Source organism: Mytilus galloprovincialis, chromosome 1 (assembly GCF_965363235.1).
Source record: "Mytilus galloprovincialis chromosome 1, xbMytGall1.hap1.1, whole genome shotgun sequence".
Taxonomy (NCBI): domain Eukaryota; kingdom Metazoa; phylum Mollusca; class Bivalvia; order Mytilida; family Mytilidae; genus Mytilus; species Mytilus galloprovincialis.
The window spans coordinates 23,561,146-23,587,987 of record NC_134838.1 but is presented as its reverse complement, the minus strand read 5'-3'; the positions used below and the strand labels follow the sequence as shown (position 1 = coordinate 23,587,987).

Genomic DNA, 26,842 nt, shown 5'->3' with positions numbered 1-26,842 from the left:
TGCTGTGTTAGGTGGTCATAAGTATTGATCTGTGTTAGGTGGTCATAAGTATTGATCTGTGTTAGGTGGTCATAAGTATTGTGCTGTGTTAGGTGGTCATAAGTATTGTGCTGTGTTAGGTGGTCATAAGTATTGATCTGTGTTAGGTGGTCATAAGTATTGTGCTGTGTTAGGTGGTCATAAGTATTGATCTGTGTTAGGTGGTCATAAGTATTGTGCTGTGTTAGGTGGTCATAAGTATTGTGCTGTGTCATAAGTATTGTGCTGTGTTAGGTGGTCATAAGTATTGTGCTGTGTCATAAGTATTGTGCTGTGTTAGGTGGTCATAAGTATTGTGCTGTGTCATAAGTATTGTGCTGTGTTAGGTGGTCATAAGTATTGTGCTGTGTTAGGTGGTCATAAGTATTGTGCTGTGTTAGGTGGTCATAAGTATTGTGCTGTGTTAGGTGGTCATAAGTATTGTGCTGTGTTAGGTGGTCATAAGTATTGATCTGTGTTAGGTGGTCATAAGTATTGTGCTGTGTTAGGTGGTCATAAGTATTGTGCTGTGTTAGGTGGTCATAAGTATTGATCTGTGTTAGGTGGTCATAAGTATTGTGCTGTGTTAGGTGGTCATAAGTATTGTGCTGTGTTAGGTGGTCATAAGTATTGTGCTGTGTCATAAGTATTGTGCTGTGTTAGGTGGTCATAAGTATTGTGCTGTGTCATAAGTATTGTGCTGTGTTAGGTGGTCATAAGTATTGTGCTGTGTCATAAGTATTGTGCTGTGTTAGGTGGTCATAAGTATTGTGCTGTGTCATAAGTATTGATCTGTGTTAGGTGGTCATAAGTATTGTGCTGTGTTAGGTGGTCATAAGTATTGTGCTGTGTTAGGTGGTCATAAGTATTGTGCTGTGTTAGGTGGTCATAAGTATTGATCTGTGTTAGGTGGTCATAAGTATTGTGCTGTGTTAGGTGGTCATAAGTATTGTGCTGTGTTAGGTGGTCATAAGTATTGTGCTGTGTCATAAGTATTGTGCTGTGTTAGGTGGTCATAAGTATTGTGCTGTGTTAAGTGGTCATAAGTATTGTGCTGTGTTAGGTGGTCATAAGTATTGTGCTGTGTTAAGTGGTCATAAGTATTGTGCTGTGTTAGGTGGTCATAAGTATTGTGCTGTGTTAGGTGGTCATAAGTATTGATCTGTGTTAGGTGGTCATAAGTATTGATCTGTGTTAGGTGGTCATAAGTATTGTGCTGTGTTAGGTGGTCATAAGTATTGATCTGTGTTAGGTGGTCATAAGTATTGATCTGTGTTAGGTGGTCATAAGTATTGTGCTGTGTTAGGTGGTCATAAGTATTGTGCTGTGTTAGGTGGTCATAAGTATTGATCTGTGTTAGGTGGTCATAAGTATTGTGCTGTGTTAGGTGGTCATAAGTATTGATCTGTGTTAGGTGGTCATAAGTATTGTGCTGTGTTAGGTGGTCATAAGTATTGTGCTGTGTTAGGTGGTCATAAGTATTGATCTGTGTTAGGTGGTCATAAGTATTGTGCTGTGTTAGGTGGTCATAAGTATTGTGCTGTGTTAGGTGGTCATAAGTATTGTGCTGTGTTAGGTGGTCATAAGTATTGTGCTGTGTTAGGTGGTCATAAGTATTGTGCTGTGTTAGGTGGTCATAAGTATTGTGCATAAGTTTTATTAGATTCGGTTTAAAGGAGGAAAGTTAGAGAGCGGAAATGGAAAATTCACCAATTTTTCCATTTGTAATTGAAGAGAGGTAAGCCATGTCACCTAAATTGGATATGATCTGTGTTTGGTAAAAATAAACAATATGTTTCAGAACAAATGGTTGTGGCAAAGTTGGTAAACAACTATTCAGCATTTTTTTTATTTATTTATAAAGGGTCATAACTCAATAACGATGAAAATGAAGCTATCCAAATTCAAATCTGATTTGGTTGTAATAAGCATTCAACATATAAGTTACATAACCTTTGGTTAAGGCAAACTTAATAAGAGGAAACCAATTTAAGAAAATATTACTCTCTTGAATGTCTCAAAGTATAAAGAATTTTATTCTATAAATGAAAACTTACTCTAGCTTGATGTAGATCAACACCATACATAGCTAATTTTTTGGCATTTTCTAAATATTGCAATTCTGCTTCTTCTGGTGTTAAACCTCTGAAAAAACAAAAAAAATTACATTATTTGGTTGTTATAATATTCTTAATTCCTTACCTTTTTTTTTTTAATTTAAACTTATTTTTTTCAGAAATAATAATACAAGTTGAAATTAAGATTTTGTTTAATCTTTTGTTTAATGAAATTTATTAATTTTTTATTTCTGAATTCAGAAATTTGAACCACTTCAAATCTTGAAGTTAATTATCACATATAGTGTGAATTTATAAACAATTTAAGATTGAATCAATGACAAAAGATAAAGGTTGTGGTCAATTTAAAAATATGTGAGTCTTCTGCAATCTTAAAATAATATTGCTCAAGTGGCTGTGTTAATGTTTTGTTATGAGAAACCCCAAAATGTCTCCAGTTAAAAATATCAAATTGTAGGTACACAATATAATTTTCTGTGTAAGAATTGACCAAGTCGTGATGAACCATTTTCAAGATTAATATAAAGTGTGGCACTGACAACATGGACAAAATCAAAGTAAGATAAAAGAAAAAAATTCTGAGTGTTGCTAAAGCTGTTGGAAAACACATTAGAAACCTTTTAGGTAGAAGTGTTCTATTGCATATTATTTTAAAATAGCATTCTTGACTTTTTTTACAGACCAAATTATATAAGGTTACAAATCTACGCGAATTTTAATTTAAGTTATCTTCACTGCCTTTTAACCCACCCTTTCTTCAATCATCCGATCAGATCAGATCCATTCAAAAGACAAACACTTTTTTTTACATACAGTATTGACCTACTTACTTATGTGTTTTGTGTAATTCGTAATATTGACTTACTTATGTGTTTTGTGTAATTCGTAAACTTTGGATCTCATTTCTGGAGATTTGTCTGGTGCATATTCTATTTTATCTAAATAACTATCTCCTGGACCGAACTCGTACTCATCAATGTTGTCATAGTCACCAACCTCTGCCTGGACCATGTAAGAGCCAACAACAGCCAAGGTGGTAAAGGAACATGGTAATCTAATAAAATATGATTCTAATCATTAAAATTATCATTACTATAAACAGCAAACAAAATATATTGAATTTATAATCTATGACAAAGCAAATCAATGACTAGTTTGTGGAATGAAATCTTCAATCCAAATTTTACAATTTTTTCTTGCTCAGATTTTTTTTGCCTGGCAAATTTCTTGGTTTTGTTTTTTCTTTATATTGTGCAACAGTGGGTTTTGTTTATTTTTGAAGGCTATGTGGTGACTTATTGTTGCATACATCCACATCATTTGTATTTTTGTGGACAGAAGTCTCATTGGCATTCATTGAACATCTACTTATTTCTATATAGTATGCTAAATTGTTGATATGCATCTTCTGACATCAGACTCAGACTTCTCTTGAACTGAATTTTAATGTGCGTATTGTTATGCATTTACTTTTCTACATTGGCTAGAGGTATAGGGGGAGGGTTGAGATCTCATAAACATGTTTAACCCCACTGCATTTTTGCGCCTGACCCATGTCAGGAGCCTCTGACCTTTGTTAGTCTTGTATTATTTTTAATTTAAGTTTCTTGTGTACAATTTGGAGTTAAGTATGGCGTTCATTATCACTGAACTAGTATATATTTGTTTAGGGCCAGCTGAAGGACGCCTCCGGGTGCAGGAATTTCTTGCTACATTGAAGACCTGTTGGTGACCATCTGCTGTTGTCTTTTCTAGGTCGGGTGTTGTCTCTTTGACACATTCCCCATTTCCATTCACAATTTTAGTTAATAACTTATTTGGTGTCTTAACCTCAAAACTATAAAACTAGCCATTAAGCAAAAAGATGTTAAAATGTGGTCTTTCAAAACATTGGTAGTTGAAAAAGAAACAAAACATCCTTAAAACTACCTGACTTGTCTATAGTAACACTTGATATTGTTTTTCTCGTTATTCTATTTTTTTCTTCTTTCAAGGTTCATTGAATTCTATTCATGTTTGACGCAAATGTGTGTACCATCCATATATTGGCTATAAAGCATGCTATATTGGGAGATTGTTAAAACTACTTACTTTCCATTAAAGATGTCAAATCTGACTTGTAAACAAAGTTGAAATCTGAAACGTTATAAAAAAAATTATGGAATGTCAAAAATGATAGTAAATGTAATATAACATTAAAACTATTTCTAAATTTTACCTACTTATGATGTAAAACTAGAATAAAAATATAAATATAAATTGTTAAATCAAAATTGCACTGTAAACATACAACAAATTCTATAACATGTTTGCATAAAAATGTGTATGATTTATGCAATCCTTTAATGTGAATATGCCTCTAGTGATATTCTCTCATACATAATATATCAAATGTACTTTTGAAATTTGTGTAGGTGTTTGAAGTAAAACATATGTAGTCATGTGTAAATCTAATATTCAGCTGTAGTGTGAAATTATGCACCACCCAATCACATTTAAATTTTTCAATTTTGTATCATTAAAATTACACTAGTTTTCTTTACCTAGGCTTTTTTGTGTGTATGTGTGATCAGTTACATTTAAACAATATAATGATTCTATTAGCAGCTATATAATTGGATTCAAATGAGATGCACTTGTGAGATGAATCATAAACTTATATTACATAATATTTCTATAGCAAACTGCTCTTAAAACTGAAATAAGGCATCTGCATGTTAATTCACTTTTCATGTATGCTTCTCTAGCAGATGATAAAGTTTCTTTTTAAAGCTGATGTAGATTATCTTACCTAGAAAGGTCCTCTAACATAGCCAGGGGTTCTGGGGGATAAAACTTCACTGAAAAGTCAAAGACACTGGTACCGCCTGTAAAAAGTGCAATAATATTAGTACTTTACTACAATTTTCTTTTTCTTTGAAGCTATTAATATATATTATGAAGAGTCCACTTTAAATTTGCAAAAGTGCTGAGGAGAAAAGACAAGTAAGGAGGAGGCCATAGAATCTGTTTTAAGAACAAGGAAGTAATAAATTCAAGTTTAATAGCAGGAAGTCATAGAAAAATTAGTCTTCAAAACACTTGGTTCAAGTAATTTTAAAGTTGAAATAAACATATGGAAGACCATCCAGTTGATACCTTTTAAGTAGCAAACAAATTTAAAGTTAAGCCAGTCAAACTACATAGTAATATAACTTGTCGTCTTTTTAACTTTTTTATATTTCACTTGAAAACCCTAAGTTAATTTATCCAGGACTGGTTAATTTCGATGAAAAATTTTCTTCTTTTTATTATCAATATCTGTATAATTTCTCCCCCTAATTCATATATTTTCTGTCATATTCGTAACTATTTTACATAGTCAAACTTTATGCCTTGTTTCATTACAAGTTTTATCTACCATACTTTATTATTTGTTTTGATACCGAGTGTCATACATACAATTAACATGTCGTTAACCTTATTTTACACATGTATTTTTATACGAGAACACCTGAGACAAAGAAGGTATAATGTCTATTTTATGTACTGTATATAAGACAAAGTAGGTCTGATGTAAACTTTATGTAGTACCGGTATATTACAGTAAGATGATAACAGACAACCAAGGGGAAATGTTTCCAAGTGTTGAACATCGTTCATTCAATAAAGAGATAAGAATATAACACCACCATTTCAGCCTTTGTATATAGAATATAATTGGTAATTACTAATAGGGAATACTATAATGTGACCTTCTGAACAGTCAATATTATTCCTTCAAATCAATACCAATTATCATGGATTTCATTTGGGCTTGTTAAAACTTTTTCTGGAATTCCAATGACATTGCAGCAGTCAATCAAATTCAACTGACACGAAATGTACATATTTCTAGATGGAATAAAACTTTATAATCCAATCATAATAAACACCTAATTTTAATTGACAGAATTTTTGTGTTGTGGTCATTTATTTTATATTTATAAAGGTTTTTTATTTCATCAAGCTAATAAAACAAACTGTTTACTCAATTAATACTTCAAATACAACTGAGACAATTATACCATTAAATGACCTAGATATTATAAATACATTAAAACAATGTAAATATTGACATTATGTGTAGGTCAATACAATCTTGGCTTGAATGAATACCTGTGATCACTGAAGGATGACCATTTACGATTGTATTCCAGACTATAAACAATAGGTTAGGCAATCATAAATAATGTACTGTTGACAACTGATACCCAGGGCAGATTTTAATACACTAATAACAGTATAAATCATACTGTGATCTTAAATCTTTATATAAATCTATGGGAGACCATTCAATATTAGAATACTGTATCTCCTAAGAAGATTGTATTTTAATTGACTATTTCATTTAAATCTGGACTCTAACTGTGATGGCATTTCATTTCATTGAGTCTAGTCTAAATTCAAATGTTCAGATCAACTGGATATTCTGCAAGTCATGTGTTAATAAATAGGTCAACATCAGCATGGTGTCAAATTTTAAATAACACACACTGCAGGACAGCAAATCTGAGCATAAAACTTAATCTTTTCTTTTTCTTTTCAAGAATAATAACTCTCAATTTATATAAAGCAATGTTTTACAAGTTGAACAGTATTGCCAGAAGTTTTTGAACTTTCATAAAAAAACCTCTCTACTAAGTTTTGTTGAAGACGGTTTGCAAATCAGAAATCGGAAAATATCTTCTGGTGTTGTTGGTTTTGTGTCATTGATGGCTCATTTTATTTATCCATCTCTTTCAAAAAGAACTCATCTAACTTATAAGAAATACTTAAAATATCACTTTTTAGTTCTGTCCTTGAGAATTTGAAATGACATAATCAACTTCAAGATCAAGATAAGCTAATGTTTAAAGCTACATGTAGCAATAGTTAATGGAAATATGAGGATGTACTTCACTACCACAGCCACATTTCCTTAAGCTTAATTCTATGCTGAATCTTAAAAATCATAACTTTCTAAACTTACCCTTGACTTGTTTCAATATTTTCTTTTCATTATTCAACCAGAACTGAAAATAAATATTTTTTATCAATTAAAAATATTATTACCGTATATACATATACATTAAAGACATTCCAATATACAAAGAACAAGTCACCTATGCATGAAATATAACTTATGTTGACTTAAGTTTTTTAACTGACTTTGGTTTTTATTCCAAATAATATAAACTGATGAATGTTATACCTCTATGACATAAACTTGAATTAACTTATTAGAACTGTGTCACAAAACAAAACTATGATATTGACATGAAAATAATTAGGGATCTTTCTTTAATGATATGTCCATGACTCCATATATTCAAGTATGGTAAACATTCTAGGTTATGTTCTGAGGTTAATACCATTGTCTGAAATCCCTTTTCTGTTGCATTAATCTTGATTGAAGATAAATGTAGTGATCTCATAATGAGCATGATTAGGAATAAATGTAGTGATCTCATAATGATCATGATTGAAGATAAATGTAGTGATCTCATAATGATCATGATTAGGAATCTTTCCCTCGTTTACATGTGAATATTCATTCATGTAAGGTTCTAAGAGTTTCTTTATGAAGTAAAAATCCTTTCCTTTACCTATAAGATGAAGGGTAGAGATCTAACTCTCATTATATCACCCAGAAACTGTGATGAAAGGAGAGACAAACTGACCAACTGTCAGATAGATGGGTCAAAACTATGTATCACTGCTACTTCACAAGTTTTGCAATGAAAACACAATAATCAAAGCCAGTTTCAGTTACATGATTAGCATGTATGAAAAAAATACCAAAAAAACAACATTCAAAAATTGTTTTTCTCCTTCTAATATCATCAGGCTAGTTCATGTATCTCAGTACAAACTTGTTCTCTTGCATACTTACTTTAACATTGTTATTCTGATACTGTAAACCAAAATAATCTTTCTCTTGTAGTGTTAAATAAGCACAAACTTTATCAAACAATTCTTTGCCAGTTGCATTTTTCTGAAAGGAAAAAAAATATCATTCACATCTAGAAAATAAGAAATATTGTACTTCTAATCTATACTATTAAACGAGAAGACCTCATTTTGTGTGTCGCTTCTCTTCCTTCCACAATAAATTAATCATCATGCCTCTGTGTTCTTTAGGTAACATGCATAGTCGCATTTGTCATCCATTCTTATGATTATTCAGATAGAGTTATTTTGGGAGAAAAACGACAAAATAGGTGTCCGGATATTGTTTCCATTATCAGACTGACTTTTAGTCATAGATAAGACTTCCGGTTTTAAACATGCACAAGAACAACCAATCGTATGATATATTACAAAAATGAAAAATAAATAAGCCAATCAGAGCGTTCTCCATATCATGGTTTTTAGATCGCAAGAACCATAACTATTATACCTCCTTAGAGAAAATTATGTTTTCGCATTTATCTACCTGTAAACTACGATTATAGTACTATAATAATATACAGAGACTCTCTGTATTCTGTCTACTTTTTTCTGAAATATTTACTATCTTAGGGGTCATACCAGTTGCATATATATTGAAATAAATAAAACAAGTGGAAACAAGAATGTGTCCATAGTATACGGATACCACATCGGCACTATTATATACTATGCTTAGTCGACCGTGAAATGGGGTAAAATCTCTAATTTGGCATTAAGATTAGAAAGATCACATCATAGGGAACATATTTACTAAGTTTGAGTTGGTTGGACTTCAACTTCATTAAAAACTACCTCGACAAAAACTTTAAACTGAAGCGGGACAGACGGAAGGACGAACGATAATTTCAGGATGAATTTCGTTAAAATACGCACCTCGGGATTTCATGTTTTTAAGCCCGGGATTTCGGGATCAGGACCCCTCAGACCACCCCTCAAATGAGCCTTAGTCATTTATACGAGATTCAAATCTTACCATTGGCATGTTATCAGGGCTCTCAAAAGGAAAGCACTGATGGATTGTCATAGAAGCACATGTTATTAGAATAATAATGGTCTATAAGCTCAAAAGGAAAAGCACTGATGGATTGTCATAGAAGCACAATTTATTTGAATAATAATGGTCTATAAGCAGTTTCATTTATTTCATGTTTGAAGCGGTGCAAATTTTTAATTTAATTTGACTTTTATCAAAAATGGTGTAGCAAAGGGGAAGAATAATTGTGGTATAAGCCCAGAAACACGAAAAAATATTGAAATTAACAGAATGGAAACACATAACAGACTTTTGAAAAAAGGGAGAGGGCTTTTGATACATTATATGAAATTCTCCAGTCATAATATCTTTTACAAAAATTCATCCTACAACAGTTAACAATCTGTATATGCCCGCGATTTCGCGGGTGTGTTATAGTGTTTTTTTAAACTTTGTCATTTTCTTTTCAAACTATCACACATGTTACATATTTTTTAAGAAATTATACATGTTTTTTCAACAGCTAAAGTGCTAAATTTTAGAACTTTTTCACTACCAAATATTCTGTAATAATAATTTTGAACAGGACAGGCTAAAGCCTCAAATACTATATGTACTACCAAAATTCTTTAAATAATAAACATTGGACTGTCAAAACATTGTAAATTATCTTAAATACAACAAAGTAGGATAATTTTTAATTTTGATGAATGTTATATTTTGGTGTTTTTATTTTGGCATTTTCATCTCAGGCACTGCATTAGCTAAAATATGACTAGATATGTACAGTACAGCAAAATCATCAAAATTTATGGTATGCTACCTCACGTTCATAAGTCATAAATCCTGCATTAAAGTCAGTGTAAAAAAATTAATTCAGAATGAGCAGTTGTAACTTTCTACTGAATCTGTCACACCTGTCCTTCAAATGTACCTTTCACCTGTAGTGAGATGATATATGCTAAAACAGAATTTTCTGAATATATACAATGTACATACATGTATGTTCATTTTTTATGTTCCGATAATTTCTACATACTGGAGATTCATTACTGCCACCTGTAGTGTGATATACTTAAACAGAATATGTACATACCTACATGTATCATTTTATATGTTCTAATAATTTTTACATACTGGGGATTCATTACTTGTGTGATACCAATTCCCATAGATTTAGATGGACTTTAAAGATAAACAACCAATCTGTATGTTCAAAGCATTACCAATTTGCTACAGGATTGTATGCAGACTTTGACTAAACCCCAATTTGAAATATCCATGAAAATATAATTTCCTCAATCCTTGAAAATTGGTATCAACGAAGATAAATGAATCCACAGTATATTTCAATAATAAAACCACTACACATATTTTCCTATGGTTAGTTTTCCATTTTGATCCTTTAAACCAAAGCTAGCTACAAGTACTCACTGTAACATCTGTTTCATATAACTGTCCATCTAAAAGATGAATTTTACAAAACACCATTTTGCCAGATCTTGGCTTGGCCTTTGATGGTGGTTTTGTGGTTTTAGGGCAGACTTCTTTTTTCTCTTCTACCTGCAAAATACAGACAACTTTAAAGTCAATTTTTCAAAATCTGTCAATTCTTTTCAAAATAAATAATTATAATCTCTTAATGCTGGAATGGAAAATAAAATAAAGAAATAAGCCAAGTCATCATGACTTGCATATTTATATTACCTATGATACTACATGTATGTGATTTAAATTAATTCTCAGCAAAAGCCAATAGTCTTCCATGCTAACCTGAGAACACAGATATAATATCCTAGTGCATTTCTTTTAGACAAAAAGGAAATTACAGCCTCATACCGCCCACACTAAGGAGTCTATTTTTTTAGACAAATCAAAAGAAAATAACTATTGTCAGATTGTCCCTGAACCTGCTAAGCCTGTACAACCCTAGGTTTGCCATATTTTCATTGAGCCTGTATTGATTGATTGTTGGTTGCTTAACGTCCAGTGGCAAATATTTCATGCATATTCAGGACGAGAACAAGTTTACAATAAATACAATAGGTAGGTTGACACAATAAAGGCCATCTGGGATGATGGTCGGTGAAATTTGGACTGCCACTAGAAAATATGGATATATTGGATAGGGACAGAAATTTTGCCTTGCAACAGGCCACCTACAGACCCCTCAATGAGTTGTTGCAAGGGTTCTTAACGTGCAAAGAGCGTGGCACTCTCTTTACACGAGGCATCGGATTTAACGTCCCCCTTCTGACCGGACGTGACTGCGAACTTGATACATCCCGCACAGCCAAACGGACGCCCCACTTCGGCAAGCGTTTTACTGCCGGTCGGAAGAAGACCAAGAGACCATATTTCTATACCCCAGTCACCCTTGGGGCCTGTAAGAATTTCTACTACAGGCCCATCATCCAATTGAACCTGTAGAAACTTTATTCTACAGATGATCATTCTACAGATGATCATAGGAGCTTGTGGCTGCAAAAATTTAGCATGAAAACTGCCTAAGGCCACTTTTTTTTATTAGTTGGTTTACAGGATTCTTCTTAAAAAAGGAAGGGTAGGAGGTCGAAAAAAAAAATAAAAATAAAAACATTGAAAAAATATAGGGTAGGAGGTCGAAAAAAAATAAAAAATAAAAATTGGAATTAATACTGTTTTATTTTTTACCAAAAATAGTGAGAAACAAACAATGACATTACTCTATATAATAGTATTATACTAACCATGTATGCAGATCGTTTCATAATTTGGTATTAATTCTTGCTGTTAAAAGTGTTTTAATTTAAATTAATGTGTTACAAGGAGTCCAATGTCAATGTAGATTGATGAAAGCAAATATATATATATATGTTCCTAATGAAAGGGAAGTGTTTTTTCCAATTGCATTTCTCTTTGTTCTGTGTATTTATTTATCAAATTTAGATCAGGGAGTGACAAAATTCCTCATAACACAATACAATCTTATTGAGGAAATACCATATGCGCTCTGCATGTCGTATGCCTTCATATGTGGTACATGAAAACATGTCCTTTTTATGCTTTTTATGCTATTTTACACTGCTAAGTATTAGCTTATATCTTGAAGTGTCCTGTGATTGTCCCTTTTTATAAATGTCGAAGTGATTTTAATTGTCAGGCATTCTATGACAGTAATTATACATGTTCTGATTTTGTGTTGGGATCTTGTTCACCATATCCCATCTCTGTTCCATTAAATCTTAATGGGTACTGTGGGATGGTATTTAGGTATTTATATAATAAGGCCAATTAATCAGACACCCATCCCTGGCAGCAAGTTAAAAGATCCTTCCCTTTGAGGAATCCGGGTCCGTTCGCGCCCATTCACGTTCGCACCCACTCATGTTCGCCCCCTTTCACTTTCGCACCCTACATGTTCGCCCCCAAAGTCCGTTCGCACCCTACATTTCACGCCCAATTTTCTTATAAGTATATTTGTTCAAAATAAAGTGAGACAGCATTTTTTTGTGTTGAATAAATCTTAATTATGTTTTGGATAGTGTATTGTTAAAAAAAAAATAATAATCCTTTCTAAATAAAGTGGGATTCTGTCAACGTTTTATTTTGTGTTGAATAACTCTTAATCATGTTTTGGTTAGTGTATTGCTATAAGTTTGTTTCATTGACTTGTTTTTCATTTAAAATCAAAGTTTTACTCATACCAAGCTAAATACATTCAGTATTTACATCAAAGCAATTTAAAACAACAATCATGATTTTCCAATTATTCAACTGGAATTTAATAAAAATTGGGCGCGAACGTGCGGAGTGCGAACGGACCTTGGGTGCGAACGTGCGAGGTGCGAACGTGTAGGGTGCGAAAGTGTATTGGGCGCGAACGGACGTCATACCCCTTTGAGTGACATCTGGCAAGGCTATTTAAAAACAAATCTGGGATGCCAGAAGCCTTGCCAGACGTCATAATTATTTGGACTATTACCTCATATGTGTAATGGAACAAAAACAGCCCCTTTCGACGGGTTTCAGACTTTCTGATCAACACTTGAACCAAAGTTGACCCGCCGTCAACCTCACTGATTGTCTGAAACAGGGGTTCAAATTAGCAGTGGTCCGACCTTTTAAACCAAAATTCCCAAACGATTTCAAAAATAATTTTCATTTTTATTATTCATGACTGCGATGTTCATTTTGTTCAACCGCTAGATTTACACCGAAAATCTCCAACAATTAATGTGTAAATCTAAGTAAGTATAAGTAAGTATTTGTAAAATCGTATCTGGTCCTCCATTTTCAACTGGTTCCTTTCCACTGCATTAGATCATGATGAAACATTGACTGAACAGGGAACCGACTTTCAACTGGTTCCTTTTCACCACATTAGATCATGATGAAACGTTGACTGAACAGGGAACCGCACAGGATTTTCGAATCCACTCCGAGGGTATTCCGACTGGAAGAAGAAAGACCGATCTTTTTTATTTTTATTTGTACTTCTTCAAACAGAAAAGGGTCGGCGGAATTAAAAAAAATCTTCAAAATCGTTTTTATTTTTATTTTAAAATCGTGAAAAAAAGGGTCGGCGGATCCGTAAACCAACAAATAAAAAAAAAGTGGCCTAATGAATTAGTACCATATACCATTCAAAAAATGTCATGTACTGTACATGTACCATTCCAAAACTTGAGTTCCCCTTTTCCATATAACACCTATTAAATAAACAGACACACAAAATTTTCTTAATAAAAAGTTTAAAAGTGTTAAGGCTGAATATGGCAAAGGTACGCTGTTCATGTAACCAAGGATCCAGAAATTTTTTCACCTTATTTTGGTCATTTTGAGATAACTTAAAAGTTGGTGCCCTTTTTCAAAAAAAAGATTGTCAAAATCACATTACTGGATAAGCTCATACTCGTAGCCTCAACAAACTTGTTTTACTGTCTGGTACATAATCCTCAACTAAATGCTGGATCCTTTATATATTTCAAGTTCTTCTACAGCAGCTGACAAAACTGATTATGAACAATATTTATTTGGAAGAGAGTACTCAGATTCAGGAAATACATGTATATTTGCAGTTTTTGTACTTGCTTCTTTATCAATCTTTTCTGTATTTTTGATACAGAACCTTTTAGATTTCAAAACTGAAAAGTATTGATCGATGAAAAAGGTGGCTTGATAACATTGGACAGCAAAGAAAAGCAAAGAAGACATGCACATGAATGATGAAGTAACAGAAAGGAACATGACTTTTTCACATTCCTGACACAGACATAAACCTGGTTAGGGTCAATCAGTTACATGTATACAGATTTTTTCGAACATGTAAATGAATGAATTCATGCAACCACTCTACCAACTCAGCTTATACACCAGTTCCAATGGTACAGTACTGTAGTTATATGTCATGTGACTTTCATCACAATGTGACAAAAATGTAGGCATTGTCACTTCCAACACATGTTGAGTAAATTGGTAAAAAAAATATTTCTAGACTACCGTGCAAAATGATGATCATGAAAATGCTGATACATGTAGGTGCAAGCTAGGCTACATTGTGTACATGCCCCCTTTTTCTTACTGGTAAATTACAGTATAAGTTCATGTGTAATTGATGATCTTTTCTGGTGAAAGGTACCAACTGAGCTACAATTCTGCTTTTCAAGCAGAAATGCGTAAGATTTAGCAGAAATTGTTAAGAATAAAGAGAAAAAAAAAAAATTGATCACAGGAAAATGTCGGCAGATAAGCATGAAAATGTGTGGCAGCCCTAGAGCTAAGACCAAGAGTAAGCAACCAGTGATATTGTTTGCCTCAAATTACATCCGAAATTCTGCCTTTTCCCCTAGAGAAAATTCCCAATTACTTAAAAAAATGGCTTTGAATTTCTCCCAAAAAGTTTTACATTTTCCCAAAACAGTGATGGCATTGGTAGTAATGTTTGTAAATATTGTATTCATGTTATAATTTGATATTAGAAAGCACTTTTGAGATCCAGTTTTCTGATCAGAATCATCCATGTCATGGTGTTTGTAACACATGTAGTTTTCAATGCATTAAGTACCATCATTGTTTCTGAGTCTTTCCCCTCTCCAAAAAGTACCTTTCACTTCGAATTCAGGATAAAAATGTCTGACAACCAAAATATACATGAAAAAACAGTGTAGAAAAGACAGTAAAGGTCAGCAAAAAAATAGGAGATGTGTTTAAAATAAAATATATAAATTTCCCAAATTCAATAAAAAATATGCATTTTTCCCAATAAAAAACGGTAGAGGTAGTTTTGAAAAAAGACAACAATATCACTGGCAACAGCTCTACATTTTATGTTTTTAGGATGTTTCACAGAGTTATTGTAGACAGTCATTCGGTAGCCTATATTTGCTTTCATCAACTTCAATGTCTTCATTCATCAGGTACAAAGTTACATATGGATAGTCGACCCTCCAATGAAGGTGGTAATGCCTTAATGAAGACTTAGAGTGCATTTGTTTCTAACCCGAAATTTTGTCATCGATGACTATCGTTTAATAAACGTTAAGCTGCTAGAAACAAATACGTCGTTTAATAAACTTTATCGACCCCGCGTAGTCAGACAGAAATAGATTACACTCATGCACTGTAAACAAACAGGTAAAAGTGCGGGAAATAAATAACCAGGACTTTATGAAAACAACACGTGCTCATAATTATTTAAACGACAGATGCAGAAACAAATGTATCGTTTACACGTCTCAACGATAAACGATCAACGACTACGCGACTATTTTGCGCGTACATCGTTTATGTGAACGATGTCAACGTTGACCAAAAACTGTAAGAAACAAATGGATTAAACGACTACGCGCGTAATCGTTTACATCGTTTAGGTTAGAAACAAATGCGCTCTTAATCGTCTCAAACAATGTTTAAATTTTGACGTCTTAGACGTCTATAATGTATTGTCATGCATCAAAAATTAACGTTAAAATTAAGGTTAACGTTAATTGGTAATAATTTCTACGATTATTCTTCATTAACGTATACCCTTACGACCCTCTTCAATGGATAGAAAAAGTGCCTGTTATACATGTGCATGGCCATGGATACGTAAATAAGAAAAAAGGGGGAATATATTGCAAATAATTTGTCAATTATTTCATTCTAAATGGGACATCTTTAACGCTTTTTCAGTTCATTCTTTAAAGGGGCGGTCATTTGGCACTTCTAGTTTTGTTTATCTGCAATAAAGACGAGTAAAAATTGACCTTTTCTGCCGCCATTTCCCACTTTTCAAATTTCTTCAGATAAACTGGGTCAAGTGCAATGACATGTCAAGGAAGAGTTAAATGCTGATTTCCTGTGATACTAACACAATAGTTAGGACATAAGTATGTTAATGTATTACCTATATAGCTGTAACACAAAGTGAAAATACACACAATGTTCCGTGTTCGAAAAAATCATGGAAGCCTCCAGTACACAAATGATATCACACACGCACTTCCTTCCCACAATTCCCCGAGTAGCTATTTTTAGGCGCTCAAGGTAAAGTAAACAAACAGGTGGATGAAAACCCTGTTACCCATAATATAATTTGTTACAAGTAAATTATTGTCGTTTTGATACATTAACAAAATTTAGTTAATTATAAATATAGTTCCTCTTGAATAGGAAATAATTAATTATAGATTATATAGAAATTCAAATAATAAATCAGGATAGTTGTATATTAAATTTCTTATATTTGTTTTAACTGTTTAACTTCAATATAATCAATCATATCTATTGGCATTGACATTAAATTTTGAATGCTCCACAACAAGTAGTGTGTAACAGAGGTGAAAAAAAGGGGGAGGGTCTGCTGGAGCTTAAATGGTTAATTAACACTTAATTAACACATTTTTATTTTTGTTAAATGACCCCAGGTCAATTGATCAGTTCATTCATGAAATGGAAATAGTAAACTCTTCTAAACAGCTATATATATTTCATTAGAGACATTATACCATGTATTATATGTCTCTCTGATGTCTCCTTATTTTATACAAGGATTTGTATTGTCTTACTGTACAAATCCTTGTTTCATATAAACAGATAAAAGTAAACTAGATATACTTTCTTCAAAAAAAATAGTGTGAGGTCATTTCTGTTTGGATTTTAATCAACATGATCAACTTGGTACCAATGTAACATTAGAAGCTCGATTGGCACTAGTTTATTTGTTTTTTTTATGGTTTAGGAAACATTATCATTTTCTTATGATTAAGATTAAGTTTTCTTAAAGTCATATGAAACCTCAAATTAAAAAAAAATATGCATATGTTTTTTAAAACTAAATGGATAGTTTTCATTATACAACTTATGTACATATACTTTTTTCTGAGGAAAATTCTTTAAATGTCCACATTTAGAAGAAGTTTACTTATTTTTAATTGCTTGCTGCCAGGAAGCAATTCGCCGACATATTTTCCGTATGCATAGTAACCTAAGTGTGACCCTCCTCGTAAAAATCCGGTGATAGCAATACGCATGAATCTGTCATTAAAATAAACAATTACCTGATTGTATATGTTAAACACGTGCTAAATACCCATGCTTTTTGTTGATTATTTACTATAAGGTGACAATCGGTAAACTTCAAAACACGGCATTTAATGAGTAGCCATATTTGTTAAATCATAACAGACAGATAGAAAAAAAATTGACGATTATACGATATATTTGTGTAAAAAATGATAAAATCGTGCACAGAGGAATAAGTCTATGATATATACATGCATTGGTTCAAGAATTGGATGAACATTATTTTTCACCAGTCACTCGTTTCTTATGACTTTAAATTGTATTTACAATTTATACTTGACCCTTATACTGTTATAAGTTTAGAAATATTTGTTTTGATGGACATGTAAAGATAATAGAATTTTTTAAATACAAAATATTGGATTACACAACTTACTGTGACAAATTGATCTGTAAGGTTTAAAAAAAAAGAAAGTACATATAGATAATTCAAAGGATGACAAGACAACACTATGTTCATTTTCAGAAGCAGATTTTTAATTTTTTTTTTTTTTGGTGGAGGGGGGGTAATCTGGCCCCTCTGTTGTGGGAAAATTTGGTTGATTATATAGGGAATCACTGAAGCATGTCTGGAGCGAGCCTCTTCTTGCCAAGGCAGTCTCACCCTGTATGAATATGTCTATTCCACCTCTGATTAATTTTAAAGTGTACTTCAAATAAGAGTTTTAAATCTTGCAAAGTTTTAGGGATACAAACGTCACAAGCTTATGATAGGTTGATAAATATGACTTAACATCCTAAGAATCCAATTTTTAAATTACACATCTCCATAATGATTGAAAGAGTTACATTGTCACAATAACGCAGTCATTATTTTATTTTGCCAATGACTTGTTAAGATGTTTAACAACAACTTTTGTGAAGGCATTCCTTTCATTTTCATGTGTCAGGCTAAATTAAAAAGAATTAGAAGCAGAAATAGTGAAGATTTACATGTTTTGCCATTATTTTCATCATTCTGTCAGTACAGAAGCCTTGGATTTTTCAGCAAGTCATTAAGGAATTTGTTCTTGTGTCTGTTTTTTATTTTACGCCCCTCTCTTAAATATATGTATTTTCTGTCAGAATTGATGCAAGTCATGTTGCCCTACTATAAATAAGAATCTATGTACAAAGAATCTTATACTATAAAGATGCTTTCTGAGTGGATCAATAACTACATATATATCTATCAAGTGAACCATTTGGGTGTAACCATTTTGGAATAAAATATTGAAGAGCTGCAAGATTTTTATGACTTTTGCAGAATTAAAAATGTTGTATGATTGATTGATTGATTTTTGGGTGCTAAGCATCCATTGGCAAATATTTCATGCATGTTTTGGACGAAGGTACATTTATAACTAAGCACCAAAGTTGGAATAAAGTTATGTTGATCAAAGGAACATACAATTTAAGCAGAGTACACAATTTGTTTTTTTTTTCAAGTACAATCCTTCTCCAAATTTTATAAATTTCACAAACAGGTGAAGAAATAAGGAACTTGTCGTCTCAATTTTTATGGTTAGATAATAGTCCCAAGATAAAGAGCATTGATAGTTTGTGTAGTGTATCATATCAATTGTCAACACATTGTAATGTTTACTGATGTAATTGATACACCAATGATTTAAGGTAGATCATAAGTAAATATTTTTTGAGACAGAATTTTCTTATTTTTAGCCAGAATGAAGATTTTAATATGCTCTTTTCAAAAATATAATAAAAAGGAGGGGTCACCGTGCTATTTTTCAAGCTATTAGTCGTTAAAAAGTGCCTAAATTTGGTTAGATTGTTCATGGAAAAACACATTTGTGTGCATAAAAAAAAATCTATGAGATAGAATTTTGAAATAAATTGTGAAAAGATAGGTTTTGTAATATGTTTTAAGAAAATAAAAAGAAAAAATGGTGTCACCGAACTTGTTTTCTTGCTACAAGTAAAAAGAAAAAAATTCCCTATCTGTCCAGTATAATTTTTGTACTAAAAGAGTTATCTTCCCTTAAATGACTCGTTTGAAATAAATGATTTTAAAAGCAAGAAAATTGATATTTATTTAAATATTTGGGATTATACAATAAATTGCCAAGTTTTCTTTATATTATTAAACAGTATAACCTTTAAATTGCAAATCTGTCTTCAAATTTGCAGATTTTGGCAAATAACTAGACCGATTTTTTACTGTGATTGTTCAATCCAAGATGGCGGTATACCATGAATCTACCTTAACTGTCCACAGGTATTGTACTTAATCTTTACAGGTAAATTAGACTTCCTACATGGTCATCCTTCAGGGCAGAAAGATGACAAGATGCTTGTCAATCAGAGATCTAAAGAGGAAGTCAACCAGTGAAAAACAGGTTCAGGGTATATACTTATGATGTAAAATATAATTATAAACCTCTTAAGTATGGAAACTATATTTTCTTAACTTTTTACCTTGATATGTTTACATTATGTTTTATATGGGCATTCAAATGAATTGATGTATATCTTTAGAATAACAATATGTCATCTATTTAAACATATTACAGATCTATGCTAAAAATATGCCATCACGATCTTCAAAAAAAATCTACAGAAGTATTTTGTATAAATATAACACATTTATTTAAAGCAACTCAAGTAATACAATAAAATGTCTACTCTCACACATAGTTTTAGAACTAACTTGCTTTTATCCTCATTTTAATGACAATTGGAATATTACAATATAATGAGATACAATTTTATAATTTAGTCAATTTAGTGTTGAATAAGAAGGTCACAGTAATTTGAGGGTCCTGAAACTTGAGACACACTGTAGTGTATACGATTTGATTTTGGCAAATCTATGTACCATATTACTGGTAATATTTTCTTGTCCAAAGAGCTGTATTGCCACGACTAAAAAGAAGTGACTATTTTTATAGGCAATCTTTACTTAAGACAATGGTTGTTACAGAAATATATATATGGGTTTCAGAAGTATGAGAGTAAACTGAAGAATGATGTTTACAAAAATCCAACAGATGTAGAGACAATTTGTTTTTTGTATTTTTTTTACCATCTTTTTCATATTGTTTCCTCAACAGAAAATAATGGTTTTACATGACAACATCTTTAAAGTACATTGTCTGATGATTTGATAATAGTGAATCTGATGAAATAAATAGAGCACCACTGGCAGACCCAAGGACTTTTTGCTAAAAGGTGAGAGGGACTCAGTAGAAAAGAAACCAGAATACTCCCCTAATTAGAGAGAAGAAAACAGGTCCCTTGTCTGTCCTCCTTGGATCCCCTTATTACCACTGTGCACAGAGTTGTGATTGTTCTCTGAGAAATTGAAACTAAAACATATTACTTGATCAAGAGAAACAGAAGATAAATAAGACAAATAAGACTACAGTTTGACTTTAAGACCTTGAGGTAACTATTATTTCTGTAGTGAGTTGATAATGTGAAGATGTCATATTTGTTCACACTTTACATCCAGTAGTTGATGACATTTTCTGATACCATACGATAAAGTGTAGAAGTTATGTATACCATAGAACTACATATGTATAGCTTACTCATTGTATAATAATAACTACTTTGAGATCTCCCCTGTCACTTTTATCATTTGTTTACATAATGCATTGACATCATAGAAATGACAAAAGATATTTTACCTATGATTCTCTGAATAAATTTCACTTAAAACTTGAGTCAGAGTTATCCAGGATGTGGGTGGGAAGTTTAGGTTAACCACACCTGTTTCTAATCAGAGCAATGTCTGCACCTTAATTTATGGTCAAGATGACCACATAAATCTGAGGTCAGTTTTGTTTTTAGATATCAGATCTAATTACAGGTAATTTTTAACATGAAATTTTAATGACTAAGGCTGTTTTTCACTTCTTCAGATTGTGAAATTTGTTTCAAAGGAAAATTAAAAATCTATGTACTGTGATAAAAATAATTTAGTTAGTTCTGAGTGAGTGCCCATATTTAAAACAACATTTTGACATGCATTCGATCTATATACACGCTTTAGTAAAGCAGTGAGGCATTTTAATGATAAAAAGTAAAAACTCATTTTCGTTGACAAGTATGATACGACATTTGAATTCACACAATTGACCTTTGTCAGCTATAGGTCACTTAATGTTTTTTGGCTACTGTTCAAAGGTCATGTTGATGAATAATTGTTGAATTTGTGCCCAATTAACCAATAAATCAATAAAAAATATCTGTTAAGAAGGTTTTGAACCTCTAGAATTATGTTTTAATGAAAGGACATATTACATTGAATTTTGGCTGCTTTTTTTTTTATAAATTTTTTTGGAAAAGTGCAGCACTTACTACATTGATATATTATTTGACTTGATTACAGCCTTTGATAAAATAGAAAAAACCTGTATGATTTAGACTAATTATGATTTAGTGTTGAATTTTAGTGAAAAGGTATAAGCATAGATCTCAAAGGAACACTGTGTAACATTGTAGAAGGCATATTTCTAAGGTAACACTTCAGTATTCAAATAAATTGAAATAAACAAAACAGCTCTAGAAATATGAAACCCAAAATGATACCTTTAATAACTAAGCAGACAGATGGGGAAGTTTTGTTTTTTCATAGTTGTTGGAAAATTTAGAAGAGCCCATAAAAATCTCTATTAATCATGAGCCATTTGGTTTTGTTGATTGACAAATACAAAAAGTGGCATAAAAGTATAAGCAGAGGTTAGAAGTTGCAGTTTACATGTTATCAATATTTTCATGATGAAAGAGAGAGATCTGCATGCTAGTAAAGACAGAAATTGATTGAATGATATCAACTTAGTTCAGGAACAGGTCAAACAGTTCTAGTAACTTCCAGGGATTCTTATGGCATGTCATTCATGTAAACAAAAGAATAATTAATTCCATGGTTTTGATGTAAAGCTAACACAGAATCTCCACAAGGTTATTTTTACAAACAGATTTTGAATTTCTTGACATTTCAATGTTTGTTTACATTTTCTGGGGACTTGAGGATTAAGTAGTGATTAACAAGATCCTTTCCCTTAAGACAGTGGCATTACATACACACCATATGTTGGAGTAATTACCTCTTTATGGGAATATAATTGACAGGATGACATGATTATCTACTATAATTAATGGATATAATTTATCTCTCAAGTGAAAGTATTATCTCACAGATCAAATACATTTTGATAAGAATTTGATACTTGGTTCCTGTAATTAGAAGACATCTTTGATATGTCAAGTTCTTGTTGTAAAATGGCAACGCTGGACGAGATACATTGTAGTACAACATTTATATGGCTGGACGAGATACATTGTAGTAAGATACATTGTAGTACAAACATTTATATGGCTGGACGAGATACATTGTAGTACAAACATTTATATGGCTGGACGAGATACATTGTAGTACAAACATTTATATGGCTGGACGAGATACATTGTAGTACAAACATTTATATGGCTGGACGAGATACATTGTAGTACAAACATTTATATGGCTGGACCAGATACATTGTAGTACAAACATTTATATGGCTGGACGAGATACATTGTAGTACAAACATTTATATAGCTGGACGAGATACATTGTAGTACAAACATTTATATGGCTGGACGAGATACATTGTAGTACAAACATTTATATGGCTGGACGAGATACATTGTAGTACAAACATTTATATAGCTGGACGAGATACATTGTAGTACAAACATATATATAGCTGGACCATTAAACATGTAAATCCCTCATCCCTGGTTTTACATTTTAAAGTCAATAAACTATTTTCACATCATTGCAAAGAATTTTAGATACATATATTTATGTGAAATTGGAGATACAATAATGTTTAATCAAGTGGGAATTCTAATGTGATCATGGTGATGCTTTTAACTTGTAATGTACTTCCATATTTAAAAATGAATGAAAAGGAGGAAAGATTATTTTACCAATTTGAACCTTTTAATGTCTTGGATTTTAACATGAGACACAGGTTCAAATTTTATTGCTTGAGTTGTTTGTTTATAATAAATTATAAATATCTTAAGAGTACTATAAATTATCAGATAAAATATATAAGTTACCAGTCATACCACACAGACTTAGGGAAAATGATTAGTAGTGATCCAAAGTTATCGTTTTCTCTTACTATTGACTCAGTTTTCCATTAGCATCAAAATTAATGCCTTTTTACTATAATCACAGTTATAATATTGAATTTTGATTAAACGCTACATTAAAACACAATAGTCCATATTGTGAAGTTTCTAATGTTAGAACAAAGACCATCTGGGAAATTGGAATTCTAGCCTCCTTTATATAGCCTGTCTCTAACATTATAAATCCTGTTGATAGACATGAGGGTTTACATAGGAATTTCTTACAAAAGTGAATTTCTATACATGAGGTATCCCAATGTAAAGGAATAAGATAAAAGGGAAGGGATTCGCTGTTGGGCAACAAAATTACTAATATTTCCAAAATACAGTCTTGTTTCTTATTTCATTTCTTTCCATATCCAGCTTAAGTTGTGACAAAAAATGAAAAGTTTGAAGAATATGTTCATTTATCAGCAAAATTTTCTAAGAGCCATATTTATAAAGATTATATTGTTTATATTTATTGCTTAAAAGTAATTTGCTGATCATATTATTTAGTTTGGGGATATTATAGAAAGACAATTTATTAGAATTTTGAAGATAATTTGATATACTAATTCTATTCTGCAATTAACAGTGCACATATTTGACATATTTTACAGATGCACATTTGACATTATATAAGTTGAGACCTGATGTCATTATTAATCCCCTATTGAATAGCATCCTAAGCATTGGTATGCATATGGAACCTCAATTGTAAGCCAGTATTAATGCAGAAATGATTGTCTTTTTATCAGGTTTATTTTCCACACTCCATTGATTGTCTGTTATTTTATATCAGTTTAAGCATGGTCTGTTACCAGAGCACATGCTGTAGTTTACAGGCTGTTGTAACAATAGTCTTAAAAAGATAATCATTTTAATCATACTGATTATGATTACTTTCCATTGGAATTGTATTCAGTTTCTTCCAGATAGTATATCACCAATAAATATTTATCCATTGATTTTGTTCCTCATATTTTTTTTTCACATAGATTTATGACTAGACCATACTATATAGATCTTCAGTTTTCTGATAGGCAAATATACATTAATATGTAGATAAAAAGAGGCTGTTAACTGCTTGACTTAAAACACAGGCTGTATCATTTTGTATAGAAGGCAATACACAATGGATCATTTCAATCAATTGATGATATTTTTTTTATTTTCAGAGAAACTGTCAAGCATTTGTGTGAGATAAGAAGCCACACTGTCTGAAATGATAACCAGTTTATAAATGCCTTTCGATAGATGATGAATACCAAAGTAAGAAATATCTGATATGAATTAAGAATATGTTATTCAGGGCAATCATCAGTATATTATAATAAACTCTTTATAACACAGAAAAAATATTCCAGCAATTATTGACATGAAGACCAACTAGAGGTGGGAGGGGCAGTTGAGTTGAAAAATAATGTCGTCATTGAATCAGTTGTGCAGTTTATTTCCTCCAACCCAGGGCTTGAAGCTGAACCTTTCAACTCAATTTTATGGCATTAACACTGTCCCTGTTGAATACGAATATAAAATCTTGCAAAATTGGTATTACTTGGCAATCTATAGCTGGCTACAGTGATAAATATCAATTACTTTTATAATAGAAGTACATTTAGGTAATTGAGGAGTTTTTAGGATGAAAAAATGTACCAAAAGCTATCTATAAATTTTTATCAATATTGCTTGTATTCACTTTTTATTTTTTCATGGGTTGAATTTCCCCTTTTCCTTAGGTTTAGCCATGAACATCAAGTATTAACTTCACTCGCTTGTCCTTGTAAAAGGCCATGGTAGTTTGACTAGCTTCATTGCAAGTTTACATGCATTTCCCTGTAAACAGTCCTTTTTGATATTGTATTGCTATTTTCACATAAAAGATGTCTTTAAACAGGGACTTATGTGACTGGCCCTAAAGCACCTGATACAATAGCTTATCTTTTGAAGATTGTATCGCTATTTGTTGTAATATTTATTTGAATTCAAAGAACCTTGACCCTGTGGTAAAATATGTTAAATTTATTACTCATATTTATTTTACAGCAAAAATGCAAAAACTGTATGTACTAGGTATTTAAATACATATTTACATTGTGAAATTCATAAATATATATAGGTACAAAACCTACAATTAGTTACCTGCTGATATAATCTTATTGTTGTGTCATTTAACCCTTTCCTCTATTGATTTTATTTTTTTGCATACTTGATTCGCATAAGGATTTTTCAATAAAATGCTAAAAATATGCTTTAAAGTAGTAATGCATTGCAAAAAACAAATATTTCATCAAATAAATTAAAGTCAGATATTCCTACGATATTCCTTTTCATATTGGATACAAATTTTATTAAGTCTACTGCAGACACTTTGTAGTCAAAACGTTTCAACTGAGGTACTACACAGGCGTCAAAAGGCGTCATTATGGAGTAAAGGGGGTGGCGTCAAAAGGCGTCACTATGGAGGAAAGGGTTAAGACTTTGATTGTGTTTGATAGAAGTAAATAAAGAACCTTTGGTAAAATGTTTTTATGAGTACTGTACAACATGTATTGAACATACAAAAAAAGAAAGATAATTTTTATAAAATAAAAAGTGGAACAGATTATTGTGTGTTTATAAAACTATTTAATCTAAAAGCATTTTTTTTAAAAGTACATTGATATGATTTGATTGGATCAAATTAATGAAATTTTTCCTTAGATTTTTTGGTTATATTAACCAAGGATTTGTATAGTGTATTTACAAAGTTACAAAGCAATCTTTAGTTTCACTAGTACCATGAGTATAGTCAAACTTACTTTAAAGGTCACCTTTTTTAAGTGAAAACCATCTTGCAAGGTCATACTCTTCATATCATGATGTTGTAATATGAATGCATTTTAAACCTCAATTAGAAGATCAATTTCCTCTTAATGTTAGTTTCTCTTGCTTTTGCCCCTCCCCAAGGTGACTTAAATATGCAGCTTTAAAAGATTGAGTATAAAACTTTTTTTCTCACAGTGTAAATAAGCCTGCAGAACTTCATGATTTAAAATACCCTTACCTAATTTATAGTCCACGTTTATTATATCCTCAAATCTTAAATAATAGCAAAATAAATCCGGGAGACATGTGGGTGTTAGATTACCTGACAGGTAAAAATGTTTCATCAAGTATA

At 31.7% G+C, this 26,842-nt stretch overlaps 1 protein-coding gene and 1 long non-coding RNA gene across 13 annotated transcripts in view; one reads left to right on the top strand and one right to left on the bottom strand.

Moving 5' to 3' along the window:
• LOC143070043 (uncharacterized) overlaps positions 1-26,842 on the bottom strand; it is a 76,775-nt gene that overhangs the window by 25,051 nt on the left and 24,882 nt on the right. For 8 of the 11 annotated variants that reach the window (XM_076244702.1, XM_076244703.1, XM_076244704.1 and 5 more), the window contains 7 exons: positions 10,456-10,584; positions 7,990-8,091; positions 7,087-7,129; positions 4,888-4,963; positions 4,188-4,232; positions 2,962-3,150; positions 2,076-2,163 (listed from right to left, as the gene is read on the bottom strand). In XM_076244702.1, coding sequence (XP_076100817.1) covers positions 2,076-2,163; positions 2,962-3,150; positions 4,188-4,232; positions 4,888-4,963; positions 7,087-7,129; positions 7,990-8,091; positions 10,456-10,584 — 672 coding nt within the window. Of the gene's footprint in view, positions 1-2,075; positions 2,164-2,961; positions 3,151-4,187; positions 4,233-4,887; positions 4,964-7,086; positions 7,130-7,989; positions 8,092-10,455; positions 10,585-16,250; positions 16,281-16,390; positions 16,536-26,842 lie in introns of those variants that run through there. The other 3 variants (XM_076244709.1, XM_076244711.1, XM_076244708.1) reach the window with 3 other exon arrangements.
• The window catches only part of LOC143070160 (uncharacterized), a 43,713-nt gene that overhangs the window by 8,810 nt on the left and 8,061 nt on the right, over positions 1-26,842 (top strand). The window contains exons 2-4 of one of the 2 annotated variants that reach the window (XR_012976522.1): positions 19,809-19,914; positions 20,622-20,739; positions 24,861-24,954. This is a non-coding gene — a long non-coding RNA (uncharacterized LOC143070160). Of the gene's footprint in view, positions 1-19,808; positions 19,915-20,621; positions 20,956-24,860; positions 24,955-26,842 lie in introns of both variants that reach the window. The other variant, XR_012976523.1, reaches the window with a different exon arrangement.